General features: G+C 27.2%; 5 protein-coding genes across 6 annotated transcripts; 3 read left to right on the top strand and 2 right to left on the bottom strand.

Annotated features, from left to right (window-relative positions):
- Positions 1–59: 59 nt before the first annotated feature.
- OCT59_004796 (uncharacterized protein) lies at positions 60–5,234 on the top strand (the record flags this gene model as incomplete). Its single annotated transcript, XM_066137944.1, has 6 exons — positions 60–1,893; positions 1,990–4,203; positions 4,273–4,448; positions 4,532–4,967; positions 5,038–5,115; positions 5,194–5,234. 6 exons carry the CDS (start codon positions 60–62, stop codon positions 5,232–5,234), a joined length of 4,779 nt encoding a protein of 1,592 aa, XP_065997136.1.
- Positions 5,235–9,296: 4,062 nt separating this feature from the next.
- On the top strand, positions 9,297–9,804 carry OCT59_004795 (uncharacterized protein; the record flags this gene model as incomplete). Its single annotated transcript, XM_066137943.1, has 4 exons — positions 9,297–9,318; positions 9,384–9,559; positions 9,630–9,696; positions 9,773–9,804. The coding sequence occupies 4 exons, from the start codon at positions 9,297–9,299 to the stop codon at positions 9,802–9,804; spliced, it is 297 nt and encodes a 98-aa protein (XP_065997135.1).
- Positions 9,805–11,863: 2,059 nt separating this feature from the next.
- On the top strand, positions 11,864–14,083 carry OCT59_004794 (uncharacterized protein). Its single transcript, XM_025314078.2, has 7 exons — positions 11,864–12,171; positions 12,275–12,353; positions 12,430–12,544; positions 12,617–12,789; positions 12,881–13,254; positions 13,349–13,418; positions 13,496–14,083. Exons 1-7 carry the CDS (start codon positions 11,902–11,904, stop codon positions 13,951–13,953), a joined length of 1,539 nt encoding a protein of 512 aa, XP_025186008.1. The 5' UTR covers positions 11,864–11,901; the 3' UTR covers positions 13,954–14,083.
- Positions 14,084–15,338: 1,255 nt separating this feature from the next.
- On the bottom strand, positions 15,339–18,498 carry OCT59_004793 (uncharacterized protein; the record flags this gene model as incomplete). Its single annotated transcript, XM_066137942.1, has 7 exons — positions 15,339–15,364; positions 15,433–15,480; positions 15,549–15,908; positions 16,065–16,416; positions 16,490–16,890; positions 16,995–17,844; positions 17,935–18,498. The coding sequence occupies 7 exons, from the start codon at positions 18,496–18,498 to the stop codon at positions 15,339–15,341; spliced, it is 2,601 nt and encodes an 866-aa protein (XP_065997134.1).
- A 5,030-nt stretch (positions 18,499–23,528) lies between these two features.
- On the bottom strand, positions 23,529–25,570 carry OCT59_004792 (uncharacterized protein; the record flags this gene model as incomplete). 2 transcript variants are annotated; one of them, XM_066137941.1, is made up of 15 exons in its annotated part: positions 23,529–23,581; positions 23,658–23,711; positions 23,802–23,851; positions 23,938–23,982; positions 24,065–24,118; positions 24,205–24,240; positions 24,334–24,378; positions 24,454–24,496; positions 24,578–24,616; positions 24,702–24,751; positions 24,834–24,890; positions 24,974–25,021; positions 25,099–25,139; positions 25,224–25,263; positions 25,506–25,570. In XM_066137941.1, the coding sequence occupies 15 exons, from the start codon at positions 25,568–25,570 to the stop codon at positions 23,529–23,531; spliced, it is 720 nt and encodes a 239-aa protein (XP_065997133.1). The 2 variants fall into 2 exon arrangements, with proteins under 2 accessions (XP_065997133.1, XP_065997132.1); XM_066137940.1 differs by lacking the exon at positions 25,506–25,570 and adding an exon at positions 25,364–25,403 and having other exon boundaries at positions 24,458–24,496; positions 24,706–24,751.
- Between the last annotated feature and the right edge of the window lie 309 nt (positions 25,571–25,879).

The following is a 25,879-nucleotide window of genomic DNA, read 5'->3' as shown; positions in this document are numbered from 1 at the left end:
TATTTTATTACTCTTAATAAAATTGAACAAAATCTTAGACTGGCTAGACATTTTTAATAATGAAAATTAAACCTTTTTTTTTTTTAAGTACTAAGAAAAATGTAACTGATAGCAAAAAAAATGAAATTAAATTATTTAATCAGAATCAAAAAGCAGCAAAAAATGGGAATGAAGATGCAATGAATAATTTAGCCATATGTTATAAAAATGGAAAGGGAACAGAAAAAAATTTTGAAAAAGCCTTTTATTGGTATCAAAAAGCAGCAGAAAATGGTAATAAATTTGCAATGTTTCATTTAGCCATATGTTATGAAAATGGAGAAGAAACAGAAAAGAATTTAGAAAAAGCATTTTATTGGTGTCACAAAGCAGCAGAAAATGGTAATGAAAATGCAATGTTAAATTTAGCCATATTTTATAAAAATGGAATTGGTACCAAAAGTGATAAAGCCAAAGCCTTTTATTGGTATCAAAAAGCAGCAGGAAAAAATCATATTATAGCAATGAATGGTTTAGCTGCATGTTATTATAATGGAGAAGAAACAGAAAAGAATTTAGAAAAAGCCTATTATTGGTATCAAAAAGCAGCAGATAATGGTAATGAAGATGAAATGTATAATTTAGCCATATGTTATAAAAATGGAGAAGGAACGGAAAAGAATTTAAAACAAGCTTTTCATTGTTATCAAAAAGCAGTAAAAAATGGCAATAAATCTGCAATGCTTTATTTAGCTTTATGTTATTATATTGGAGAAGGAACAAAAAAGAATTTAGAAAAAGCTTTTTATTGGTACCAAAAAGCAGCAGAAAATGGCATTGAAAGTGCAATGTTAAATTTAGCCATATGTTATGAAAATGGAGAAGGAATAGAAAAGAATTTAGAAGAAGCCTTTCATTGGTATGAGAAAGCAGTAAAAAATGGTAATAAAGATGCAATGGATAACTTAGCCATTTGTTATAAAAAGGGAAAAGGAACAGAAAAGAATTTAAAAAAAGCATTTTATTGGTGTCAAAAAGCAGCAGAAAATGGTAATAAAGATGCAATGTTTAATTTAGCCAATTGTTATAAATATGGAGAAGAAACAGAAAAGAATTTAGAAAAAGCTTTTTATTGGTACCAAAAAGCAGCAGAAAATGGTAATAAATTTGCAATATATCATTTAGCTATATATTATGAAAATCAAGAAGAAACAGAAAAGAATTTAGAAATGGCATTTTATTGGTGTCAAAAAGCAGCAGAAAATGGTAATGAAAATGCAATGAATAGGTTAGCCTTGTATTATGAAATTGGAGAAGGAACATTAAAGAATTTAGAAAAAGCCTTTCATTGGTACCAAAAATCAGCAGAAAATGGTAATAAAGATGCAATGTTTAATTTAGCCAGTTGTTATAAATATGGAGAAAAAACAGAAAAGAATTTAGAAAATGCCTTTTATTGGTATCAAAAAGCAGCAGAAAATGGTAATGAAGATGCAATGTTTCATTTAGCCAATTGTTATAAATATGGAGAAGGAACAGAAAAGAATTTAGAAAAAACCTTTTATTGGTACCAAAAAGCAGCAGAAAATGGTAATAAATTTGCAATGTTTCATTTAGCCATATGTTATGAAAATGGAGAAGAAACAGAAAAGAATTTAGAAAAAGCATTTTATTGGTGTCACAAAGCAGCAGAAAATGGTAATGAAGATGCAATGAATAGGTTAGCCTTGTATTATGCAATTGGAGAAGGAACAGAAAAGAATTTAGAAAAAACCTTTCATTGGTACCAAAAATCAGCAGAAAATGGTAATGAAGATGCAATGTTTAATTTAGCCAATTGCTATAAATATGGAGAAGGAACAGAAAAGAATTTAGAAAATGCCTTTTATTGGTATCAAAAAGCAGCAGAAAATGGTAATAAATTTGCAATATATCATTTAGCTATATATTATGAAAATTGAGAAGAAACAGAAAAGAATTTAGAAACAGCATTTTATTGGTTCCAAAAAGCAGCAGAAAATGGTAATAAATTTGCAATGTTTCATTTAGCCATATGTTATGAAAATGGAAAAGGAACAGAAAAGAATTTAGAAAAAGCCTTTTATTGGTATCAAAAAGCAGTAAAAAATGGTAATAAAAATGCAATGAATAGTTTAGCCATTTGTTATGAAAATGGAAAGGGAGTAGAAAAGAATTTAGAAAAAGCCTTTCATTTGTATCAAAAAGCAGCAGAAAATGGTATTAAAGATGCAATATATAATTTGTCCTTGCTTTATTATAATGGAGAAGGAACAGAAAAGAATTTAGAAAAAGCATTCTATTGGTGTCAAAAAACAGCAGAAAATGGTAATGAAAATGCAATGAATAAGTTAGCCTTGTATTATGTAATTGGAGAAGGAACATTAAAGAATTTAGAAAAAGCCTTTCATTGGTACCAAAAATCAGCAGAAAATGGTAATGAAGATGCAATGTTTAATTTAGCCAATTGTTATTATAATGGAGAAGGAACAGAAAAGAATTTAGAAAAAGCCTTTCATTGGTACCAAAAATCAGCAGATAATGGTAATAAAGATTCAATGTTTAATTTAGCCAATTATTATAAATATGGAGAAGGAACAGGAAAGAATTTAGAAAAAGCTTTTTATTGGTACCAAAAAGCAGCAGAAAATGGTAATAAATTTGCAATGTTTCATTTAGCCATGTGTTATGAAAATGGAGAAGAAACAGAAAAGAATTTAGAAAAAGCATTTTATTGGTGTCACAAAGCAGCAGAAAATGGTAATGAAAATGCAATGAATAGGTTAGCCTTGTATTATGCAATTGGAGAAGGAACATTAAAGAATTTAGAAAAAACCTTTTATTGGTATCAAAAAGCAGCAGAAAATGGTAATGAAGATGCAATGTTTAATTTAGCCAATTGCTATAGGTATGGAGAAGGAACAGAAAAGAATTTAGAAAAAGCCTTTTATTGGTACCAAAAAGCAACAGAAAATGATATTAAAGGAGCAATGTATAATTTGTCTTTACTTTATTATAATGGAGAAGGAACAGAAAAGAATTTAGAAAAAGCATTTTATTGGTGTCAAAAAGCAGCAGAAAATGGTAATGAAGATGCAATGTTTAATTTAGCCAATTGTTATAAATATGGAGAAGGAACAGAAAAGAATTTAGAAAAAGCCTTTCATTTGTACCAAAAAGCAGTAGAATATGGTAATGAAGATGCAATGTTTAATTTAGCCAATTGCTATAAATATGGAGAAGGAACAGAAAAGAATTTGGAAAAAACCTTTTATTGGTACCAAAAAGCTGCAGAAAGCAGTATTGAAGGTGCAATATTTGAAATAGTCAAATGCTATGAAAAGGGAAAGGGAACAGAAAAGAATTTAGAAAAAGCATTTTATTGGTGTCAAAAAGCAGCAGAAAATGATAATGAAGTTTTAATGGATAGGTTAGCCGGGTATTATAAATATGGAAAAGGAATAGAAAAGAATTTAGAAAAAGCCTTTCATTGGTATCAGAAAGCAGCAAAAAATTATAATAAATTTGCAATGTTTTATTTAGCCATATGTTATGAAAATGGAGAAGGAACAGAAAAGAATTTAGAAAAAGCCTTTTATTGGTATCAAAAAGCAGTAAAAAATGGTAATGGAATTGCAATGAATAATTTAGCCATTTGTTATGAAAATGGAATAGGAACAAAAAAGGATTTAGAAAAAGCCTTTGATTTATATCAAAAAGCAGCAGAAAATGGAGATAAAGAAGCACAATTTAATTTAGGTGTTTGCTATGAAGTAGGAATTGGTATCGAAAAAGATGAAGTTAAAGCCTCTTATTGGTATCAAAAAGCAGCTCAACAAGGATTTAGAAATGCACAATATAAACCTGAGTTCATTAATAAGATTGACGAGTCTATTTATTGCTTTAAAAAAGCAGAAAAGGGAAGTTTAAATGCAAATGAATGGATTGAAAAAGCTTTGAATTATGAAAAAGTTAAATTCATATCTTATAATGAACTAAAAAATGAAGTATCATTTGATACAGGAGGATTTGGAAGAATATCAAAAGCTATTTGGACTAAAACTAATAGTTATGTTATTTGTAAAAAATTGGCTAATGCAACTTATATTAAGAATGATTTGTTAGATGCATTTATTCATGAACTAAAAATGCACCTGCACCTTAATTATAGTGATAGAATTATTCGTTATTTTGGTATTAGTTTAGGTAATTGAAATATATTTTTTATTTTTTTGCATTGTTTTTTTTAATTTCTCATAAATTTTTCCTTTTTAGACCCAAAAACAAATGAATATCTTCTTATTATGCAATATGCTAATGGTGGAGATCTTCAAAATCATCTTAAAAATAATTTTAAGAATTTAACATGGAATGACAAGAAAAAATTAGCATTTCAAATTGCAGATGGATTAAATTACTTACATAATGAAAATATTTTACATAGAGATCTTGTAAGTACTATTAGTATTTATTGTTTAATATCATAAGTACTAGTAATAATAATAATGTATTTATGCAATTTTTTTTCTTTTAGCATTCTAAGAATATAGTTATTCATGAAAATAATGCTAAAATTACAGATTTTGGTATTTCAAAAAATCAAAATAATCAATCTTCAACAGCCTATGTTGGCAATTTTGGTGTTGTTGCTTATATGGAACCAAAACGTTTTATAGATCCAAATTTTCCATATGCTGAACCTTCAGATATCTATAGTTTTGGTGTATTAATGTGGGAAATTTCTAGTGGATATCCTCCATTTAAAGATAATGACAATAAAATTGCACTTGCTGTTTCTATTAGTAATGGTGCTCGTGAGGTCACAATTCCTGGTACACCTAAAGAATATGAAAATCTCTATAAAAATTGTTGGAATCAAGAACCTGAACAAAGATCAAGTATTAATGAAATATTGGGTGAATTTGAAAGAATGGGTTTTGGAAATAATGTTACAAATAAGTTATCCGAAGGTATTTATTTATGTTCCTATTACATTTAATTTTTGTCTTTATTTATATTGATAGTATCTGTTCATTATAGATAATGATAATTTAACTTTGGAATTGCAAGCTAGTGCCGAATCTTTAGAATATGTTCATTCTTCTTCATATTTCCACAGTAAGTTTATAATCCTTTACTTTCCTTACTTATTAAGATTTGATATTGAACTCATATTACATACTTTATTATATTTAGTTGACTGGAGCAAAGCGTTGAATAACACTCAAAGCAATTAGATTTTCAAAGAAGTTACAAAAATGTAAAAACAATTGTGTATTTCTTTTTTTTAAAAGCTGACAAATAAATAGAATTGAATATGCACTTAATTTAAAAACCACCAATTAATTATGTAATATTTCCTAAATACTAGACTTGAATTAAATAATTTTAGCTTAAATTAGAATAATATATCCATTTTACTCCTACATTAAAAGGAATTACTAATTGTAAAGAGTCTGTTTATATTTCATAAATTTATATCCATCTTTAAATGCATTACAATTATAGAATATTTTTAAATAAAATACTATAATGTTTTTATTAAGAATAAAATAAAAATTGTGCTATACTGTATACGTTGAACTTTTGGTTTTAAGAGCCTCTGCGCAAAGCGCCTTATAGATTAATTCAAGAGATAATTCAATTTGTGAGGTCAATACTTAATAATATCATTTCTCCAAATATTTACTTCTTACCATAGTTTTTTTTAGTTACAATTACCAATTATTAAAGCTTAAGTAAAATAAAACATGCTTTAAATATGTTATTTAAGAAAATTCTGGCAAATTTTATGATTTCATCCCGAATTTAGTTTATAGAGACTATCTCAACTAAAATTAAATTACACATCTAATAATCTAACATGTACTGATTAGGATAACTAAATTGAGACTTTATTAATTTTCTTTGATCCCAAAAATCTCAGAATAGTCTGAGTAAAAAGTAAAAGGAAAATGGACATATTTATTCATTTGAATAAATTATAGGTTATTAGGAAAAACTATAGGTTTATACTAATGCAACGAGATAGTGATACATGAAGATCACATAACCGATTAATGAAATGTGAGTCATAGTGTAGCAGGTTAATTGATCGTCAGGTGATTATGTAATTGATCTTCATGATTATGTAATCATCCTGATTACGTAATAATTATCTGCCTTATCGTGACACAAAGTCACGTGATATTACTTGTTTCTTTGACATTGGTTTTTATGGTTTACCTACCACTTTATGGTGAATTGTGACACTGCAATGGTCAAACTTAAGAATAATTAAATTGTACATCAAATCGATTATATAATATTAATTCACTCGTGAAGCATCTAACATAATATGCATATTTTCTTTCAAAACCCGCCAAATAAATATGTGCTCCCGTTTTTATAATTTAGGTTTCTTAATCCAGAATAATTAGTATATAATTATGAGATATAGACTATTTGTTAAACCTTGCTGCTGTATTTCTGTATTACAAATGCATATAAAATCAGTTATTATAAATTTGAAGCATGAAACTTTAAATTTATTCTTATGTTTTCATCACCAAAATTACGCGACCACAAGGAGTGGAGTAAATATGTATTAAATAATTTATTCTTTGATAAAATAAATGAGTTCAGTTCCTATCACTACCTTGTACTATTACTTGAAATAATGTCCCATTATTTATTTAAAATACTGAGATGAGTGCTATAAGCTAGTTTTTGACATAAAGTACAATATGAATGTAAATTTCCTAAATTATAAAATTTACTATGTTTGCTAATTCTAATATTACATTTTATAAATGATGTCTTAATTAGAAAGAAAGTTGGATTCCAAAATTATGAAAATTATTATTATACGGATTACTAATTAATTATTATATATATATTTTGCTAATCTCTGACTTAAAAAAGACAGAAAATTATTTATAAACTTTTTTTATATTTGTTGTATGTGGTTTCTGAATACCGGTGGAAATCAGATCTTGGCAAGCATTACGAAATCCTAGTCCGGCACTATGCTTTAATTCTGGCCAACATCCCGTATCCACATATGTGGATTCAGAATCCACATAGATTCCGTTTCCACCTACAACATATTCAAAATAAAATTTGTTAAATTTACAACAATTTGTAAGGTTAACTGATCTTTTTTTAAAAAAATCGATTGTAGATTAATAAAGTTGTTATGTGCTTGCGAATTATACATTTATATAATTTTCACGCATAAAAAAAAAAAACAATATATAAAATGCTGAAATCGATTTTCTTATTTCAAAAAATCATTCTTCATTTTCAGTATTATCATTGTTTACGCATAATATCTTATCTAATTTTGGAGCTAATCCTAAAAACACTTACACAGTAATTACTATATGAATGATAGATAAGTGGTTGAGTTTTCTAAAATCATTTTGAAGATTTCCTGGTATTAGTATTTAAATGATCTCAAAGTATAATTTAAAATACATAAAAAATACGTATGTACAGTAAATGAATTAATGAATAACTTCATATCACATTCGAACAACAATTCTAGCGTCACCATTTTCCTAAAAAAAAAAAAAATCAATTATTTTTTCTCTATAAAGTCGACCACCATATAACTAATAAAAACATGCCGATTTTTATTAGCAACAATGTATATTATTTTTTTTCACTTTAAAAATATATGTATAGGAAAATCTATCCATTGTTTTCCTCTGATAAAAGGTCTTCTATCTCTTTCGTTCGCTTCCTTTTGAAGGTTCTGAATAACATAATCTAAAATGCCTCATCATATCAGGATTTATGTCATCCCAACTTTACCGCAGAACAAAGGTTAGCACTTTGGTCATGTGACCTTTATTAAACTTCGTCATCCCCGATTGTGTCATAATTTTCGAACCATGGCATTTCGGCACATGATTATTTACGCCTTTTGTCCTTTTTTAATTCTCATTAAAAAAAATACGCTGAATTATTGCGGTTTTCAGAAATGTTGGCATTGATAGATTTCAATATATTGTATATTTTGTGTTTTTGTGTTTTTCCAGACATTTTTGATACAACTTCCGGACAATTTCCAGATATTTTCTGGATATTTTACAGACAAAATATTGTATTTGTGTTTTGTATTTTGTGTTCTTTTTTGTCCGGAAAATATCTGGAAAATGTCCGGAAATTGTCATCAAAAATGTCCGGAAAAACACAAAAACACAAAATATATATATGGAAAATCTATCAATGCCAACATTTCTGAAAACCGCAATAAAAAATTTTTTTAAACGCAAAATATAATTATGAATATTAATAATCGAATTATCGAAATCCAAATAAAATCCGAATTTAACGAATTGAATATATCCGATAAAAATTTTAATTTAATCATGAAAATTGTTATAATTTAAAAGATAATAAATTTACCATGGTGTAAGAATGTGTTTCTTGTTTCATAATTGAAGGTTGGACTAGTGAAAATAATTATATTGATGAAATCATTAAGGAAACAATTTATAATGCAAAATTAAAATATCATAATGGATTTTATCCATTATTTCTTGAATGGATTCCATTTGATAAATTCAAAGATATGAAACAAATTGGCGAAGGTAGATTTTCTAAAGTATATTCTGTAATATGGATTTGATGGTAAAACAAAATATACTAAACAATGTGATGGAAGTTGAAAAAAAATAAGAATCTAAACCTATGGAAGTTGCTTTAAAAAGTTAAAAGGATCACAAAATATGTCAGCTAAATATTTGAATGAAGTACCGTATGTATAATTTTATTATTTTTAATAATAATAATAAATTGATTTTTTTTTATTTAATATTTAATTTTTATATTAGATTAAAACACATTGGAATCTCTACAACTTGGAAAGTAATTCTCTAAAATTTTATAGAATAACCAAAGATTCAGAAACTAAAGAATTTATGTTAGTTATGCAATTTGCAAGTCAAGGAAATTATACGTTATTTTAAATAATTTCAATAATATTTTATGGGAAGATAAAATTATATTCTTACAAGAATCAATACTTGATCTTACGAGTTTACATAAATTAGGATATTGTCATAAAGATTTCATAGTGGAAATATATTACAAATTTATCATCCTGGCGCACAATCAAACATTTCTTATATTACAAAATTAGATGGTAAAATATGTGGCGTACTACCATATGTTGCTCCAGAAGTATTAATGGAGAACCGTATATATTATCTTCTGATATTTATAGTTTTGGCGTAATTACGACAGAATTATCATCTGGAAAACCACCTTTTCATAAAAGAAAACATGTTACTAGTTTAGTAGTATTAGAAATGTGTAACGAATTTGGAATAGGTACGACCAACGGCAGATGAATTACATGAAATATTAGAATTTTGGTATAATTCAACATCTTTTAGAAGTTATAAAGAAGAGAAATTTGGCTACAAAAGCAAAGATATTAAAAGCTATGTTTAAAGAAGCTGATAAAGAAATACCAAATATTTCGATGCTATTTATACTAGTGGAGCCTTCACATCTAACAATTAGTCAAATCCCATTAATTCATCTATTATTACTTCTAATGAAGAAAATCGTAAGAATATTTAGAATATTTATGCTTAAAATATTGTTATTAATTAAACTTAACAATTTATTAAAGCAAGAAGATTAATAATTATAAAGATTCTCAATTGGTTGAATTAAATGTTTATAACTCATTACAATTAAGAGGTAATATAAGGTTGTACATAATATTTATTTTTAAGTATAATACTATACAATATTAATTGTGTATTTAAAAATACAGATGTTGATAAAGAAGAAACAAGTGATGACTAAATACAGTGTATGAAAATTGAAAATTGTATAGAAATAATTATTAATTATCATTATCCATGTATTTTCGTTAAGCATGATTTTTTTATAGCATAGTAGTTTTGTCTACTTGTTTTACGCTCATCATTTGATTATTATCTGTTATTAATTGTTTGAATCTTTTAAACGGCGAATAAAAAAGAATAATAAATTTGTCATCTGTATTAGCGGGTTATTTAAACTATTATACATTATCTAATTATATCGTAATTATTCAATTATTATTATTTATGTGTTTGAAAATTTCGTGTAAAATTTGGATCAATTCAGAATTTTTTTAATTACGCAAATTAATAAAAACTAAATTCTCGTAGTTTGACATGATGGTAGATGTGATGGTAAATAATCATGAACGTTATCTAAATTATAAATATTAAATTACGAAATTAATTAATATAATTATATGAAATAAATGAAAGTATTGTCATAATAGACTTTAGACAAACTATTGTTGATGGAAACTGCGCCATTGGATACTGTGCGGACTTTATCTAAAAATAGTTTCGCTTTTCACTCAATGGTTTAATTATGAAATATAATACTACGTTTTTTATTATTATCGTATTTTTTTTATTGGATTTTATTCGATATTGCAACTATATTCCATGTGCGTATTTTATGTATCAAAATAAGTAACATTTACCTAAAAATATATATATATATAATCTTTAGGCGTACGGTTTAAAAAATTTTTTCTTGTATAACAAAAAAAAAAATATTTTTACAATGACACGTGCAATTGAGTTGATATTTTTTTCGAAAAGGACAATATTACAATAACGTAACTTTTTAAGGAATGTATTTGATAAATGTACATATTTGGAATTCGTTGTATGCAAGGCGACGGGCGTACAGTAACACGTTTATAGAATATCAATATGACATTATTACCTTTATATACATTTATTTGTAAATCGCTTTAGCCGTATGTAAAATTATGCATGTAAAAAAAAATTTTTTTTTTTCTTTTTCAAAATTTTGTTACAAAAAAAGAAAAATTCGGATTTTCCAAAATTATTTGTGTCCTTAATTATTCATCATTATCAAAAAGTTATATTACAATTTTATTGAATACATTAACATTTATTAAAAGTGAATAAAGCACGTGCATAGTTTTGTTTTTTTAAAAAAAAAAAATTTTAACGTTTAAAGAACATAGAATACATAATAAAATTTTAACAACTGTGTCACAAATATTTTTGATATCATTTTTGATCGTACAAAATTAATGATTTATTAAATATTTTAAATCAAATTAACGTTTAACGGGATATACAATTATATATGAAAAATTTTTCGAGTGATTATTCTCATATTCAATTCTTTCAAATTATTTTAATTATTTTATGCAGAAAAAAAAGTAGCTGCTTTTTAATATTGTTTATTATAGTACAGCGAATATTTATAAAATATATATGTAATCAATTAATGAAAAAGTGTAAACAATATAACTATGTAAGCAATTACATAAAATCAATTTTTAATAAAAGAATTTCAGACAAACAACTTATTTATTGGTTCTATGCGTTGGCGCAACAAATTATGTGCCACATAAAAAAAATTTTAAGGTGGCTGAAACAAACTATTAATAACATTTCTTTTTTTTTTTAACAATTCATTCTTTTTTTTTTACATTCTCTAAATTCCTGCATCGAAAATCTCCACGTTCTTTTCAACAATATTTCGCATTCATGTACATTATTTGTTGAACACAAGGTGGCTGAAAATTTTTTCAAGTTAAATCAAAGCCCTAATTTTCCAAATCGGGATAAATTTGATTTTAATGCATTGCCCGAATTTTTAAAATTGAGGCAATGCTAACCTTTATTTATTTAACTTGAAAATTACAAGTTTAGTTAACAACAAATAATTTAAAGCCGACTCTAAGCCAAATTAATATCATTAATTAATCATTTTTTTAAAATGTTATCATCTAAAAGTAAAACAAATAGTGTAAAATACACCGTCCGTTATCGCTGTATTTAAATGAATTGACTTTACACTTTCCTTTTTTTTTCTTTTCGTAAAATAATTTTCCTTTAAAATAAAAATTAATAAAATATGAAATTCTCAACTTTCTCAACTCAAAAATTATTCACACTCGCCACATTACTATTATTTGTAACTGCGCCACAATTTTCATTGGCAAGAACTGCGGAAGAATGGAGGTCTCGTACAATTTATCAATTAATAACCGATAGATTTGCTCAAGCTCCTGGTCAAGAAAATCCTAAACTTTGTTCAGATAATCGTAATGAAGCTGAAATTAGACGTTATTGTGGTGGAACTTTTTCAGGAATAATTAATAAACTCGATTACATAAAAAATCTGGTAATTTATTTAAAATCCTTTTTTTTTTTTTTTTTTTGTTATTACACGTTTTAGTTTTATGGTGTTATTAATATTTTTATATTTTCCATTTGAATTTTATAAGGGGCTTGACGCAATTTGGATTAGTCCGGTCGTAAAACAAATGGATAATTTAACTTCAATCGGTGTTGGATGGCACGGATGTAATTTGATTTATCCATTATGTCATTATATTTTGATGGTTTATAATTGATTGATTTATTCTTTTATATACTGTAGATTGGGCCCAAGATATTTATCAAATTAATCCACATTTTGGTACAGCTGATGATTTAAAGAAACTCGTTAAGGCTGCTCACGATAAAGACATTTGGGTTATGGTCGATGTAGTAGCGTAAGAATTTTTATTACATTTCAATTATACAAGGTTAATTCCAAATCATAAAATAATTATTTTATCTTTTAGAAATCATATGGGACCGCAAGAAAAATTACCTCCTAGAACTGATAAATATGTTAAAGCTTATAGTCCATTTAATAAGACTGAACATTATCACGTTTTTTGTCTCATTACCAATTATGATGATCAAGGAAATGTTGAATATTGTAGTATTGGTTCTGCTGACGATCCATTACCTGGTATGTTAAAAAATACAACATATAAATATTTATTTTTTAAAATTTGTTAGTTTCATAATTTCAACCTAAAAAAAATTTTTTTTTTTTAAAGATCTTGACACAGAAAACCCTGCAGTGATTTCTGAACTTAATAATTGGATAAGTTGGTTAACCAGAGAATTTGATTTTGATGGAATACGTATAGATACAGCAAGACATATTCGACAAAATTTTTGGGATGAGTTCACGAGAAGTAGTGGAGTGTTTTCTATAGGTGAAATATTAAGTGATAATTCAGGATATGTAGCATCATATCAATCACATATGGATAGTACATTAGGTTATCCATTATACACTAAATTAATAAGATTATATACTAATCCTAATGCTAATATGTATGAGTTGAGGGATGTAATAAATAATGATAGAAATGCCTTTAAAGATACTAGAATTTTAGGAAATTTTATTGATAGTCATGATCAAGAGGTAAAGGATTGATTGTTTATTCTATTTATTTAAATAATATTGTCAAAAATTAAATTTTAATTTAACTATTAATTTATTTATCAATTTATAATAGAGATTCGCTCATAAAACTCAAGATAAAGTTTTATTTCGAAATGCATTAACTCTTGTTTTATTAATGGATGGTATGTTTAAAAATTGATTTTTTTTTCTTTCGGTTCTTTATTTTTAATCTTATTTATCCCTTTTTTTTCACATATAGGAATTCCAATAATATATCAAGGAGTAGAACAAGATTTCACAGGGGCTCCAACAGGAAATGATCCTTTTAATCGTGAAGCATTATGGCCATCATCATACTCTCAAACAACTCCAACATATCAATTTATAGCCAACATTAATGCACTTCGTAAAGTGGTATCTCCATCATTTTATACTTCACTCTCAATAGAAGCATGGATAGATGAACATATTTACGCTTTTATTAAAGAGAAAGTATTAATCATCACATCTAATTATGGTGGAAATAATCCAAATAGAGATTTAGTTATACAAGGAAATGGAGTATGGCCAACTGGTGAAGTATTGGTTAATATTTTAAAATGTGATGAAAAAATTACTATTGATGGATCATTAAATGTACCAGTTAAAATTAATGGTGAACCAAAAGTACTTTATCCTGAAAAAAGTTTGAAAGGTAGTCGTATTTGTGGTTTGTAAATATAAAATAATGAAAAAAGAGATGACTATAATAATAGAATTTTTAATATACATATATATATTTTTTTGTTAATTTTAAAAAATTTCTCTTAAAATAAACTAATAATAATATTAATAATATACAATATAAATGTATTATGAAATTATTTCACCGTGAAAAAATCGCAATCGCAATCACAAAAAGTAAAAAAGTTAAGATAATAATATTTAATTCTTTTTATTTCAAAAGGACTGGCTAAAGGCTAGATGGATAATATAAATAATTCTGCATCAATAAAAAAAAAATAAGGAAAATTTTCAATAGCCTACCAAATGTGCGTGACGTAATAGCGATAATGACTTTTTCATCAATAAACTGGTGAGTTATTGGAAGAAATTTAATTAAAGACAGTTATGAGCAAAAATTTTCATTAAATTTGGAAGTCTTACAAATAATTGAATAAACTCAAATGCTACTTGATTATTATTGATTCACAAAAAGGCGCGGTAAAAATAATAGTAAAATGAAATTTTATCCAACAGGAATTACGAATAGTTTATTACTTATTAGTTTATTACTCATATTATAATACTATTAACTACCATCTATTAGAAAATGAGGCTAAAAAATCTTTTTATATTTTTATTTTGGAACGTGAATTTAAAACTTTTGGAGAAATTAAGAATCGCCATTATTATAATCAGAACGCAATTTTAAGAAAACATAAGCGCATTTTTTTTAATTAGAGGATAATTCTGCCTGATTATTACTAATAAAAAAATTCTTACGCCTTTATCTTTGAATGTCAAAAAAAGGACTCGTTATTATATGTCAAAATATTGAACCCACGCAATTATTGCTGAGCTTATAATCACGTAGGCAAATCAAGAATACCTTTATATAAATATAATTAATCAATATATTGTACAATGAAAATTTACAGCGGTTAGACGTAATTAGACTTATATTCCTTCGTTATAAATTATTTATTACTCAATTAATTTAAAAAAATTTTCATATCTTAATACATACATTATAATATTTAATTTTTACTTTAAGTGGATAATATTTTTAATTTTTATTTAACACGATTAAATAAACATTTTTAACATTTCAAAAAAATAATCATAAGATATAATAAAAAAATTTATTTTATACGTTCTTTACAAGATGGTATTTAACAGCGAAATAACTATTTAAGGTAAGTTTGACTACGATAAGATCACGTTGTGACAATTGTGGCACGCCCTTCTGTCATATTTACTATTGGAACTTTGTCAACGTACATTTTACGTAAATGCTTAGAAAAATAATTCTAAATTTGAAGTTACACAAATAAAAGGAAACAAAAAACAATCTATAAAAAAACAGCCTCTATAGAATGAATTTAATATAATTGGAATATTTAAGCGTTATTTTCGTCGCATTCGTCTACAAATAAATTAATAGTATTAGTTTATTTTTAATAACGATTGTAAATACATGATAAATGAAATTACCTTCTGAACTAGGAACTTCTAAGTCGATTATTTGTGAATCTTGACATTCTGTTAAATAATAATTAGTGATTATAATGTTATTACTTCGTAAAAAAAATCTGAAATATGATTAATACCTTTATCTTCTTCTTCTTCATTTAGGTATGAAGTAATAATAGGTGAGTTAATGGGTTTTGATAAATTACTAAATGTAAATAATCTACTAGTATAAATAGCATCAGGATTCTTTTCATATGAGATTGAAATATTTGGTATCTCTTTATCAGCTTCTTCAAAAATGACCTTAACTTCTTCTTTATAGCTTATTTCTTTCGTTTCTTCATCATTATTTATCCAAGAACGCATTACATAATACAATTCTTTTGCTGTTGGTCTTTGATCTGGAATAGCATTCATACATCTATAAGCTAATTTCTTGTAAATTTCAGGAGTTCCTTTTCCAAATGCTGGTCTGAATCCATTACATATTTCTAGTGCTAAGATAGAACCATGTTTTCTTTTATGGAAAGGTGGTTTTCCGGATGATAATTCAGCCATAATTATACCAAAACTATAGATATCTGAAGATATTGTATATGGTTCTCCATTTAATACTTCCGGAGCAATATATGGCAACACACCACATATCTTACCATCTGATTTTTGTTTACTTAATGATCCTGATAATCCAAAATCTGAAATGTAAGAAATATTGGTCTCTGTTTCTTGATTATAAATTTGTAATATATTTCCACTATGAAAATCTTTATGACAATATCCTAATTTATGTAAATTATAAAGATCATATGATAATTTAAGTAAGAACAAAATTTTATCTTTCCATAAAGTATTGTTGAATTCATTTAAAAGAAAGTTTCTTAAATTTCCCTTTTCTGAAAATTCAATAATCATAATGAGCTCATTGGTCTCTGGGTCTTTTGTTATTCCATAAAACTTCAAAAAGTCATTTGCTTCCCTATTATTATATTTCCAATGTATTTTAAGCTATAATATAAATTAGAAAAAGTTTATAAACGAAATAAATCATTACAAGTAACTTTAATACAAAATACTATACCTCATTTAAATATTCAGCTGAAATATTTTGTGATTCATTCAATTTTTTCAAAGCAACTTTTATAGGTTCAGGTTCTCTTTTTTCCCAACTTCCATCATATTGTCTTTCATATTTCGTTTTTCCATCAATCCATATTGCAGAATATACTTTAGCAAATCCACCTTCACCAATTGGTTTTACGTCTTTAAATCTATCAAATGGTACCCATTCAAGAAATAATGGATACTTATAATCATCATAATCACTATATTTTGTATATTTTGCATTATAAATCGTATCCTTGATAAATTCATCAATATTATGGTTTCCGCTAGTCCATCCTTCAATTATGCAATGAGGAACACATTCTTTGCACCATAATGTATAAGGTAGATAATAACATCCTCTATGTTTATTGTTTACTGAATTGAATTTTCATCAATTTATTAAATTCAGAATGTTAAATAAAATTAGTAATTATGATCTTATTGCTTGATAATAAAAAAATCTAGAATATAATTTGTACCTTCATTGCCTCCTTCATCATTCAGATATGAAGTAATAACAGGTGAATTAATGGGTTTTGATAAATTGTTAAATGTAAATACTCTACTAGTGTAAATAGCATCGGGATTCGTTTCATATGAAGTTAAAATATTTGGTATCTCTTTATCAGCTTTTTCAAACATGGTCATAATTTCCTCTCCTTTATAACCAAATTTATCGTATGTCTTTACATGTAAAGAATCATGCCAATAATCTAAAATTTTAGTCAATTCAGTTGCTGTTGGCCTTTGATTTGGAATAGCGTTCATACATCTATGAGCTAATTTCTTGTAAATTTCAGGAGTTCCCTTTCCAAATTCTGGTCTGAGTCCATTACATATTTCCAATGCCAAGTTAATATCATGTTTTCTTTTATAAAAAGGAGGTTTTCCAGATGATAACTCTGTCATAATTACACCAAAACTATAGATATCAGAAGAAAATGTATATGGTTCTCCATTTAATACTTCCGGTGCAATATATGGTAGCACACCACATACTTCATCATCTACCTTTTGTCTATATGATGGTCCTAATAATCCAAAATCTGAAATATAGATAACTTTATCTTCATTATATAATACATTTCCACTATGAAAATTTTTATGGATATATTCTAATTTGTGTAATTTTTGAAGGTTGGATGATAATTTAAATAAGCAATTAATTTTATCTTTCCATAAAATATTGCTAAAATCATTAGAAAGAATGCTTCTTAAACTTCCTCTTTCTGAAAATTCAATAATCATCATAAATTCCTTTGTTTCTGAATCTTTTGTTATTCCATAATATTTTGAATCTTTCCTTTGTAAATTCCAATATGTTTTAAGCTATGATTAAATTAGGAATAGTTTAAATGCATATTAAAAAACAGAACAAAAAATTATCATAATAAATTAATATTGAATATAAAAACATACTTTATTTAGATATTCAACTGATATATTCTGTGAATCATTTAACTTTTTCAAAGCAATTTTCATTGGGCTGGATTCTTTTTTTTTCCAACTTCCATCATCTTGTCTTTTATACTTTGCTTTACCATCGATCCATGTTGCAGAATATATTTTAGAAAATCCACCTTCCCCAATTTGTTTTATACCTTCAAATTTATCAAATGGTACCCATTCAAGAAATAGTAGATGATAATAATCCTTATTATACCGATTAATATAATCATCATGATCATCACTATCATATAAACTATCATCACTACTATCATCATTATCATATTCATAAACAAAATATTTTGCATTATAAATCGTTTCCTTGATAAATTTATCAATATACTTATTATCACTGGTCCATCCTTCAATTATGCAACAAGGGGCACATTCTCTGCACCATAATTTTTTATATTTTGGTCTATAACACTTTTTATGATTGTTTGACGGATTAGAAATTTTGTCAGAGACATTTAATTTGTTAAATTCAGATTCTATTGGGATTTGAGTTTCATTCTTTTTGTCGTTACTATGATTCATCTTAAAATTTTATATTACGGTAGGATTTTTTTTAAAATAGCTCGGCGTTTCTTTAATACTTTATAAATCAATGAGAATAAAAAAGGAATTATATTGGTAAACGGACTAGCGTAAAAAATTCATGCGCCCATATACTCGTATAAAATAATTAATCCAAAAGGAGAAATTATAATAACAAACGGACTGGCGTAAAAAAATCATGCGTCCATATACGTCGTATCACAGTATACGACATACGAATTCATATAGTAATATTACAAAAAATAATTAATCCAAAAGAGGAGTTATATTGATGCAAATTTTTTCGTTATTGATTATTTTTACCAATTAATTAAGTTTTTAATTAACTAAATTACAGATATTAAAATTGTATAATATAAACTTAAATATTTACTTCATTTACGTCTGAGTGGAAAATATTATTTTTATTAAAATGAAGTTATTTAATTTTCAATTAATATAAAATTTAAATTAATCATTTTTTAATAATTTCAAAAGAAAAAAGGCCTGATTCTTAATGCAGGAGAGACATCCCCACATGTTTCACATATTCTTTATGCATCTGGGCTATATTGCATATGATTTTTTTATGGGATATACTATATTTGGTAATGCAAACTAAAACGATTAGCATCAAATTTTTCTGATATTAAATGTTGACACAATAATTATAGATTATATAGTTTCATGTCCACACAAAATGCACTCACGAAATGGGTTAGATATTTATCAACTGTAACAATGCACCCTTATTTTTAACGCTTATTCCGAGAACAATTTTTATAAAATAGTTAAATAGTGTTATTTGTCACTATTGTATAAAACAAGTAGAAACTAGAAAATAAAAAATCAAATATTTAAATACCAAAATTGCATAAATAAATAAAAGAAAACTACGTGAAAGTTACATAGTAGTATGATAATAAATAATAAATAGAACCTGATAGATACCACCAATTGTAATACATCCGGATGCGTACAGAAATGTATAAAGAAATTACGGAATATGAGCCATATTACCTTTTGGATACACTTATTAGATAATTTTTATTTTCCAAAAAAATTATATTAATCCTGAAATTGAAAAAACTTCTACCAAATTATATAAATAGGTTTAAAATTTAAACGCACCTGCACCTTAGCACGTGATTTATTTTTAAAATTTGATTGGCTAATTGGAGCGTATTTTTGTTATGCACCAGTCAACCCGCTATGCAATATTCCTTCTTTTGAAAATATTATTTTTTCTCTCTTAAAATGGTAAAAACTTTGAAATCGCAAGTAAGAAAGTAAAAATTTCTTGTCTTTTGTTGTTTTCACGTCTCTTTTTTTTATCTGAGGACGTTATTAACGCTTTCTTTTTTTAGGAATAACTTGAACTTCGGTATGGACTTTGAAATCATAAAGTGGGTTTCTTGGTTTTTTATTATTTTTGTGTCTTTTTTTTTGTTTGAAAATATTATTAAAGATCTTTCTCACTCATTTTTTAGGAACACCTTGAGCTTTGGTATAAACTTTGAAATCACGAGTAGGAAGGTGAATTTCTTGATTTTTTTTTATTATATTTACTTTTTTTGTTTAATAATATTGCTAAGTTCTTTCTCTCTTTTTCTTAGAAACACCTTGGACTTCGGTATGAACGTTGAAATCGCGAGTAAGAAGGTGAGTTTCTTGATTTTTTTTTATTTTGGTGTCTTTTTTTTATTTGAGAATACTATTAATGTTTTCTTTCTTTCTTTCCCTTTTTTAAGAATACCGCGGGTCTTGATATGGGCTTTAAAATCATAAGAAGGCGAGATTCTTGGGTTTTTTTTATTATTTTGGTGGTTTTTTTATGAGATCGCTATTAACGTTCCCTCTCTTTTCTTTTTTAGGTTTACCTGGACTTCAGTATGGGTTTTAAAACCGCATATATTATTATTTCGGTGTTTTTTATTTGAGAACACTTTTTTAGAAAAGCCATTTTCAAGTTCAAAAATAAAATAAAATAAAATAAAATAACCAAAAGTTTGTTTATTTGATAAATAAATAATTAGCCAATCAAATTTTAAAAATAAATCACGTGGTAAGGTGCGCGCAGGTGCGTTCAAATTTTAAACCCAATTATATATTTAAATTAAAATACCTCACAAATAAAATTTTTGTTTTATGTATTTATATAAATTTGTAAAATAAATACTCAATAATAGACAAAAATGAAAAGTAAAATTCAATTAATTGATTTAAAATGCTTATTATTATTATTTCCACTAATTAAACGATTTCACCATTAATGCATTATGTACTGTATTTTTTAAACCATCTACGAACGGTGGGCAATAACTTGATTCTTTATAGTAAAGATGCTCACTTGGTCCTCGGTCCTGAGTCCTGACCGGTCTTTGAAAATTTTCTGAAACTTTGTGATAATTCAGCGATCCCAGTAATACCGAAAAATTCCGTAATGGTCTGCATTAGGATCAGACAGGTTTAGTGTAACCTATTATGGAGATCCGTCATTTAATTTACTCAAAAATCACGCAACAAATTCACATTTTATTAAGCGCTAATGTTTATTTATAAGTGATCCTTTCTTTTTTTTTAGTTTTTTTCCTTATTGTAGTACCATTTCTTAAGGTGAGATTTTTTTTGTTATTTGCTGTAGTGGTCGCCGTAAGTAATAATTATGGGAATTGAAATTGTAATATTTCAAATTAGTGTGATCAGTAATTAATTTATTTATTGGAACCACAGGTATTAATGTATTTATCGGTCTGATATGCATGTCACAATCAATTTACCGATAATCATTTGGACAAATTGTCCAAATAAAACTTAATTCCAGCCGGAATTAAGTTTCTGTTGTATGAACGGATCAGGACCCAGAAATATACATATAGGGGTCAGGTGATGAAAAAAATTTTTTAATATAAGCTGTACACATTTTTTCAGGGCCGGAATTATGATAATGTCAGTAAGTTACTATAATAGGGGGGCGTCTAAAGCGGAGTTAAATCACGTGATCAGTTTAAGTCACGTGACTCTTAGGTGACTGTAATTGGTACAAATTTAAAGAAAAAATCATATTATTTAAAGATTTAATGCCGAAAATTGTTATTATTTATTTATTATACATATTTATTGTTATTATTTTATATTTATTATACAAATAATAAAATTTAGAAATTTAGTAAAATTTTTTTAATGAAAATTTTTAAATAGAAAAAATTTTTAATAGAAATTTTTAATAGATTAATTTAATAAATTCTTAAGCGAAAAATTTTTAATTGATAATTTTTAAAAAAAGAATTGTAAAACAAAAAAAAATACATAATGAATAAATTTTCGTTCACTTAATCTAAAAAATTAAATTTTTTTAATTTGATTTATCAAAATTCGAAATAATCAGATTTAGAGAAGCTTCTAGCATAGAAATAAAAGTTTCTGTTTTCTCAGTATCACCCCTCTCTTCAACACTCCAGTATTTATCACGAATTCTTTCGGTTAGTTCCACCACAGTAAGTCTCCTATCTTCAGCTTCTTTTAGTTGTTTCGTCTGCACAAATTCTATCACTGATTCGCGATTTTCATATATTTCATAGCCACATTCTTCAAACATTCCCTGAAATGCTTTCCATACATCAACGGTCAATAATTTGGTGCTTCCATAGATGTGTTCGTGAAAAATATGTTTGCATGGTAGCAGATATCAATTTCGAAACAGACAGTGACAATTAAGCGAGGATAAACCCGGTGCACCTTTACCTTTTTCAATTCTATTCATCACAGAACAAGCCTCCTTAACAAGTAGACGTTGAAGTGGAAAGGGAAACTTGTGAATTTCCTCTATAATATCATTATCCACACCATAGGCAGATATTTTCTTTGTACGGAATTCAAAAGCAGCTCTTTCAGCTTCGGATATCTTTTTGAAATCAACATCAACAGTATTATATACGGCACCTTAAATAAGTGATCAAATGAAAGAAAGGGGAAGGAGAGAAGAAGGAAAAGTGTAAAAGAAAAGAAAACAACCAAGAGAAAATGAAAAGAACAAAACGGCAAGAGAAGAGGAAAATAAGAAAAAAGTAAAGAAAAAGAGTGAGTAATAGAGAAAAATGGAAGAAAATGAATAAACGAAAAGAGGCAGGCATACCAATTAATCCATGTGACGAAGATGTTAATCTCTTCAATTCGCTGTGGTAGGATTCCAACGGATTCGTAGATGTAACCTGCAGAAGAAGCGGCGAATGTTGGCGTGCCCACAACCCCCATTGTTGTGTATTTTTCATAAAATTCCTTTTTATATAATTTTGAATAGCGGGAACGGGACAATCATTGATTGCATCTTGCACAAGTTTCTCGCAGCTGATTTTTGTTCTTTTATGCATTGCTGCGTTCATAACATCCCGAGTTTGTTTCTCATAAATCTTTGTCATCCACGTTCTTGTAACGTGTACAACACAAAGGATTACTTCGCACTCCTGTTCACCAGCACTGATCCCGGGAAAAGCCTTCTTGATGGCTTTAGCCTCGATACTACTTTGATCTGAAAAAATATAACGGGGAATCCAGCGACAGAAACTACTACGAACTATTTTTAACGCTTCTGAAACAGTATCACAATCTTCGTTACTCACAAAGAAGTGAGCTCCCACATTCCAGCACCCGTAAGTATCCACTAGTCGAAAAAGGACAATTCGGCCTAAATTTGACCAGGTCGAATATAGGTCGAATAATGGTCTAACCTGTGTCAAATTGAGGTTGAATTTTCGGGCGCATTTAGGGTGCCAATCGTCCCAAATTCGGACTAATTATTCGACCATTATTTAGGTTTAAATTGACCAATATTCGACCTTAAAACTTTAAGCCGAATTATGGTCTAATAACAACCCATTTATTTATGAATTTATTTTGATTTTTTTTATCAAATTTATTAAATAAATGTATTTATTAATGCTTAAATACTTTATAATTATATTATTATTATTGCATCTATCTAATTTACAAAAAATATTGCTAATTCAAATACAATTCCACAATTACATGATTCATGTATTCGTATATACGAATCTTTGATTGTTCTTTAGCAATCCACCCGAACCTATAAAAGAGAAGAACGGTTAGTAACCGTTCATAATATTAAAAAAATAAGAAAAAAAACCAAGATTCGTACTTACTTACGAATCTTTGGTTTTTTCCGTTCTTCAGAAGACACCTGAGACACCCGAGACCTAAAAAGAAAAGAAAAGAACGGTTATTAGTAACCGTTCATAATAATATTAAAAAAAAAATCAAAAAAATAAACCAAGATTCGTACTTACGAATCTTGGTTCTTCTTTTCCCGAAGGTCGGAAGCCCACTCCACCCGATCCTAAAAAAAGAAAGAACGGTTATTAGTAACCGTTCATTAATATTGAAAAAAAAATCAAAAAAAAATAAACCAAGATTCGTACTTACGAATCTTGGTTCCTCTTTTCCCAAAGGTCAGAAGCCCACCCGATCCTAAAAAAAAGAAAGAACGGTTATTAGTAACCGTTCGTAATATTAAAAAAAAAAAATTAAAAAAATAAACCAAGATTCGTACTTACGAATCTTGGTTCTTCTTTTCCCGAAGGTCGGAAGCCCACTCCACCCGATCCTAAAAAAAAGAAAGAACGGTTATTAGTAACCGTTCATTAATATTAAAAAAAAAATTAAAAAAATTAAACCAAGATTCGTACTTACGAATCTTGGTTTTTCCACACAAAAGCCCGCCCGAACCTATAAAAAAAGAAAGGAACGGTTAGTAAACCGTTCCAAAATGATAAAAAAAAATAAAAATAAAAAATATATAAAGATTCGTACTGTACTTACGAATCTTTATCTTTGGGTTTTCGTTCTTCGGAAGCCCACCCGAACCTAAAAAAAAAAGAAAGAATGGTTAGTAAACCATTCGTAATAATAATAAATAAAAAAAAGATTAAAGATTCGTACTTACGAATCTTTGGGTTTTCGTTCTTTGGAAGCCCACCCGAACCTATAAAAAAAAAGAAAGAATGGTTAGTAAACCATTCGTAATAATAATAAATAAAAACAAAAATTAAAGATTCGTACTTACGAATCTTTGGGTTTTCGTTCTTCGGAAGCCCACCCGATCCTAAAAAAAAGAAAAGAACGGTTATTAGTAAACCGTTCATATATTAAAAAAAAAACAAAAAAATTAAACCAAGATTCGTACTTACTTACGAATCTTGGTTTCTTGGTTTTCCTTTCTTCGGAAGCCCACCAGATCCTAAAAAAAGAAAGAACGGTTATTAGTAACCGTTCGTAATATTTTTTTTAAAAACAATAAAAAAAAAATCCAAGATTCTTACGAATCTTTGGAGATTTCCCGTTCTTCGGAACACGGAAGCCCACCCAAACGGCCGAACCTATAAAAAATAAAAGAACGGTTATTAGTAACCGTTCGTAATATTTTTTTTAAAAAAAATAAAAAAAAATCCAAGATTCTTACGAATCTTGGAATTTTCCCGTTCTTCGGAACACGGAAGCCCATCCGATCCTAAAAAAAGAAAAAGAACGGTTATTAGTAACCGTTCATAATATTAAAAAAAAAATAAAAAAAAATAAGATTCGTACGTGAATCTTTGGGTTTTCGTTCTTCGGAAGCCCTCCCGAACCTATAAAAAAAAATACAAGAACGGTTAGTAAACCGTTCGTAATAATAAAAAAATAACAAAAATAAATTAAAGATTCGTACTTACGAATCTTTGGGTTTTCCGTTCTTCGGAAGCCCACCCGAACCTAAAAAAAAGAAAGAACGGTTAGTAAACCGTTCATAACGATAATATTTAAAAAAAACAAAAAAAAAAAAAAAATATTTGATTCGTAATACAATATTTACGAATCTTAAAATACTCTTTCGGAAATCCATCTCCTTTCATTTTACCCTTCCCCTTTCGTTTTCCCCTTTCGTTTTCCCCTTTCGTTTCACCCTTTCGTTTTCCCCTTTCGTTTTCCCCTTTCGTTTTACCCTTTCGTTTTACCCTTTCGTTTTCCCCTTTCGTTTTCCCCTTTCTTTTCCCCTTTCGTTTTCCCCTTTCTTTTCCATTTTCCTTTTCCTTTCGTTTTACCCTATCCCTTTCGTTTTTAGCTTCCCCTTTCGTTTTTAGCTTCCCCTTTCGTTTTTAGCTTCCCTTTCGTTTTTAGCTTCCCCTTTCGTTTTTAGCTTCCCCTTTCGTTTTTAGCTTCCCCTTTCGTTTTTAGCTTCCCTTTCGTTTTTAGCTTCCCCTTTCGTTTTTAGCTTCCCCTTTCGTTTTTAGCTTCCCCTTTCGTTTTTAGCTTCCCCTTTCATTTTTTCGCTTCCCTTTCGTTTTTAGCTTCCCCTTTCATTTTTTCGCTTCCCTTTCATTTTTCGCTT

This window comes from Rhizophagus irregularis, chromosome 13 (genome assembly GCF_026210795.1).
Source record: "Rhizophagus irregularis chromosome 13, complete sequence".
NCBI classification, from domain to species: Eukaryota; Fungi; Glomeromycota; class Glomeromycetes; order Glomerales; family Glomeraceae; genus Rhizophagus; species Rhizophagus irregularis.
The sequence above is the reverse complement of the archived record's forward strand: the minus strand, read 5'-3'. Positions and strand labels throughout refer to the sequence as shown.

What these genes read in the sequence shown, in the direction of transcription:
- OCT59_004794 (XM_025314078.2), top strand. Translation starts at nt 11,902, where the DNA reads ATGAAATTCTCAACTTTCTCAACTCAAAAATTATTCACACTCGCCACA. An exon ending in CGGTGTTGGATGGCACGGAT is followed by an intron (nt 12,354 to 12,429) that starts GTAATTTGATTT and finishes TATATACTGTAG; the next exon opens with ATTGGGCCCAAGATATTTAT. An exon ending in GTTATGGTCGATGTAGTAGC is followed by an intron (nt 12,545 to 12,616) that starts GTAAGAATTTTT and finishes TTTATCTTTTAG; the next exon opens with AAATCATATGGGACCGCAAG.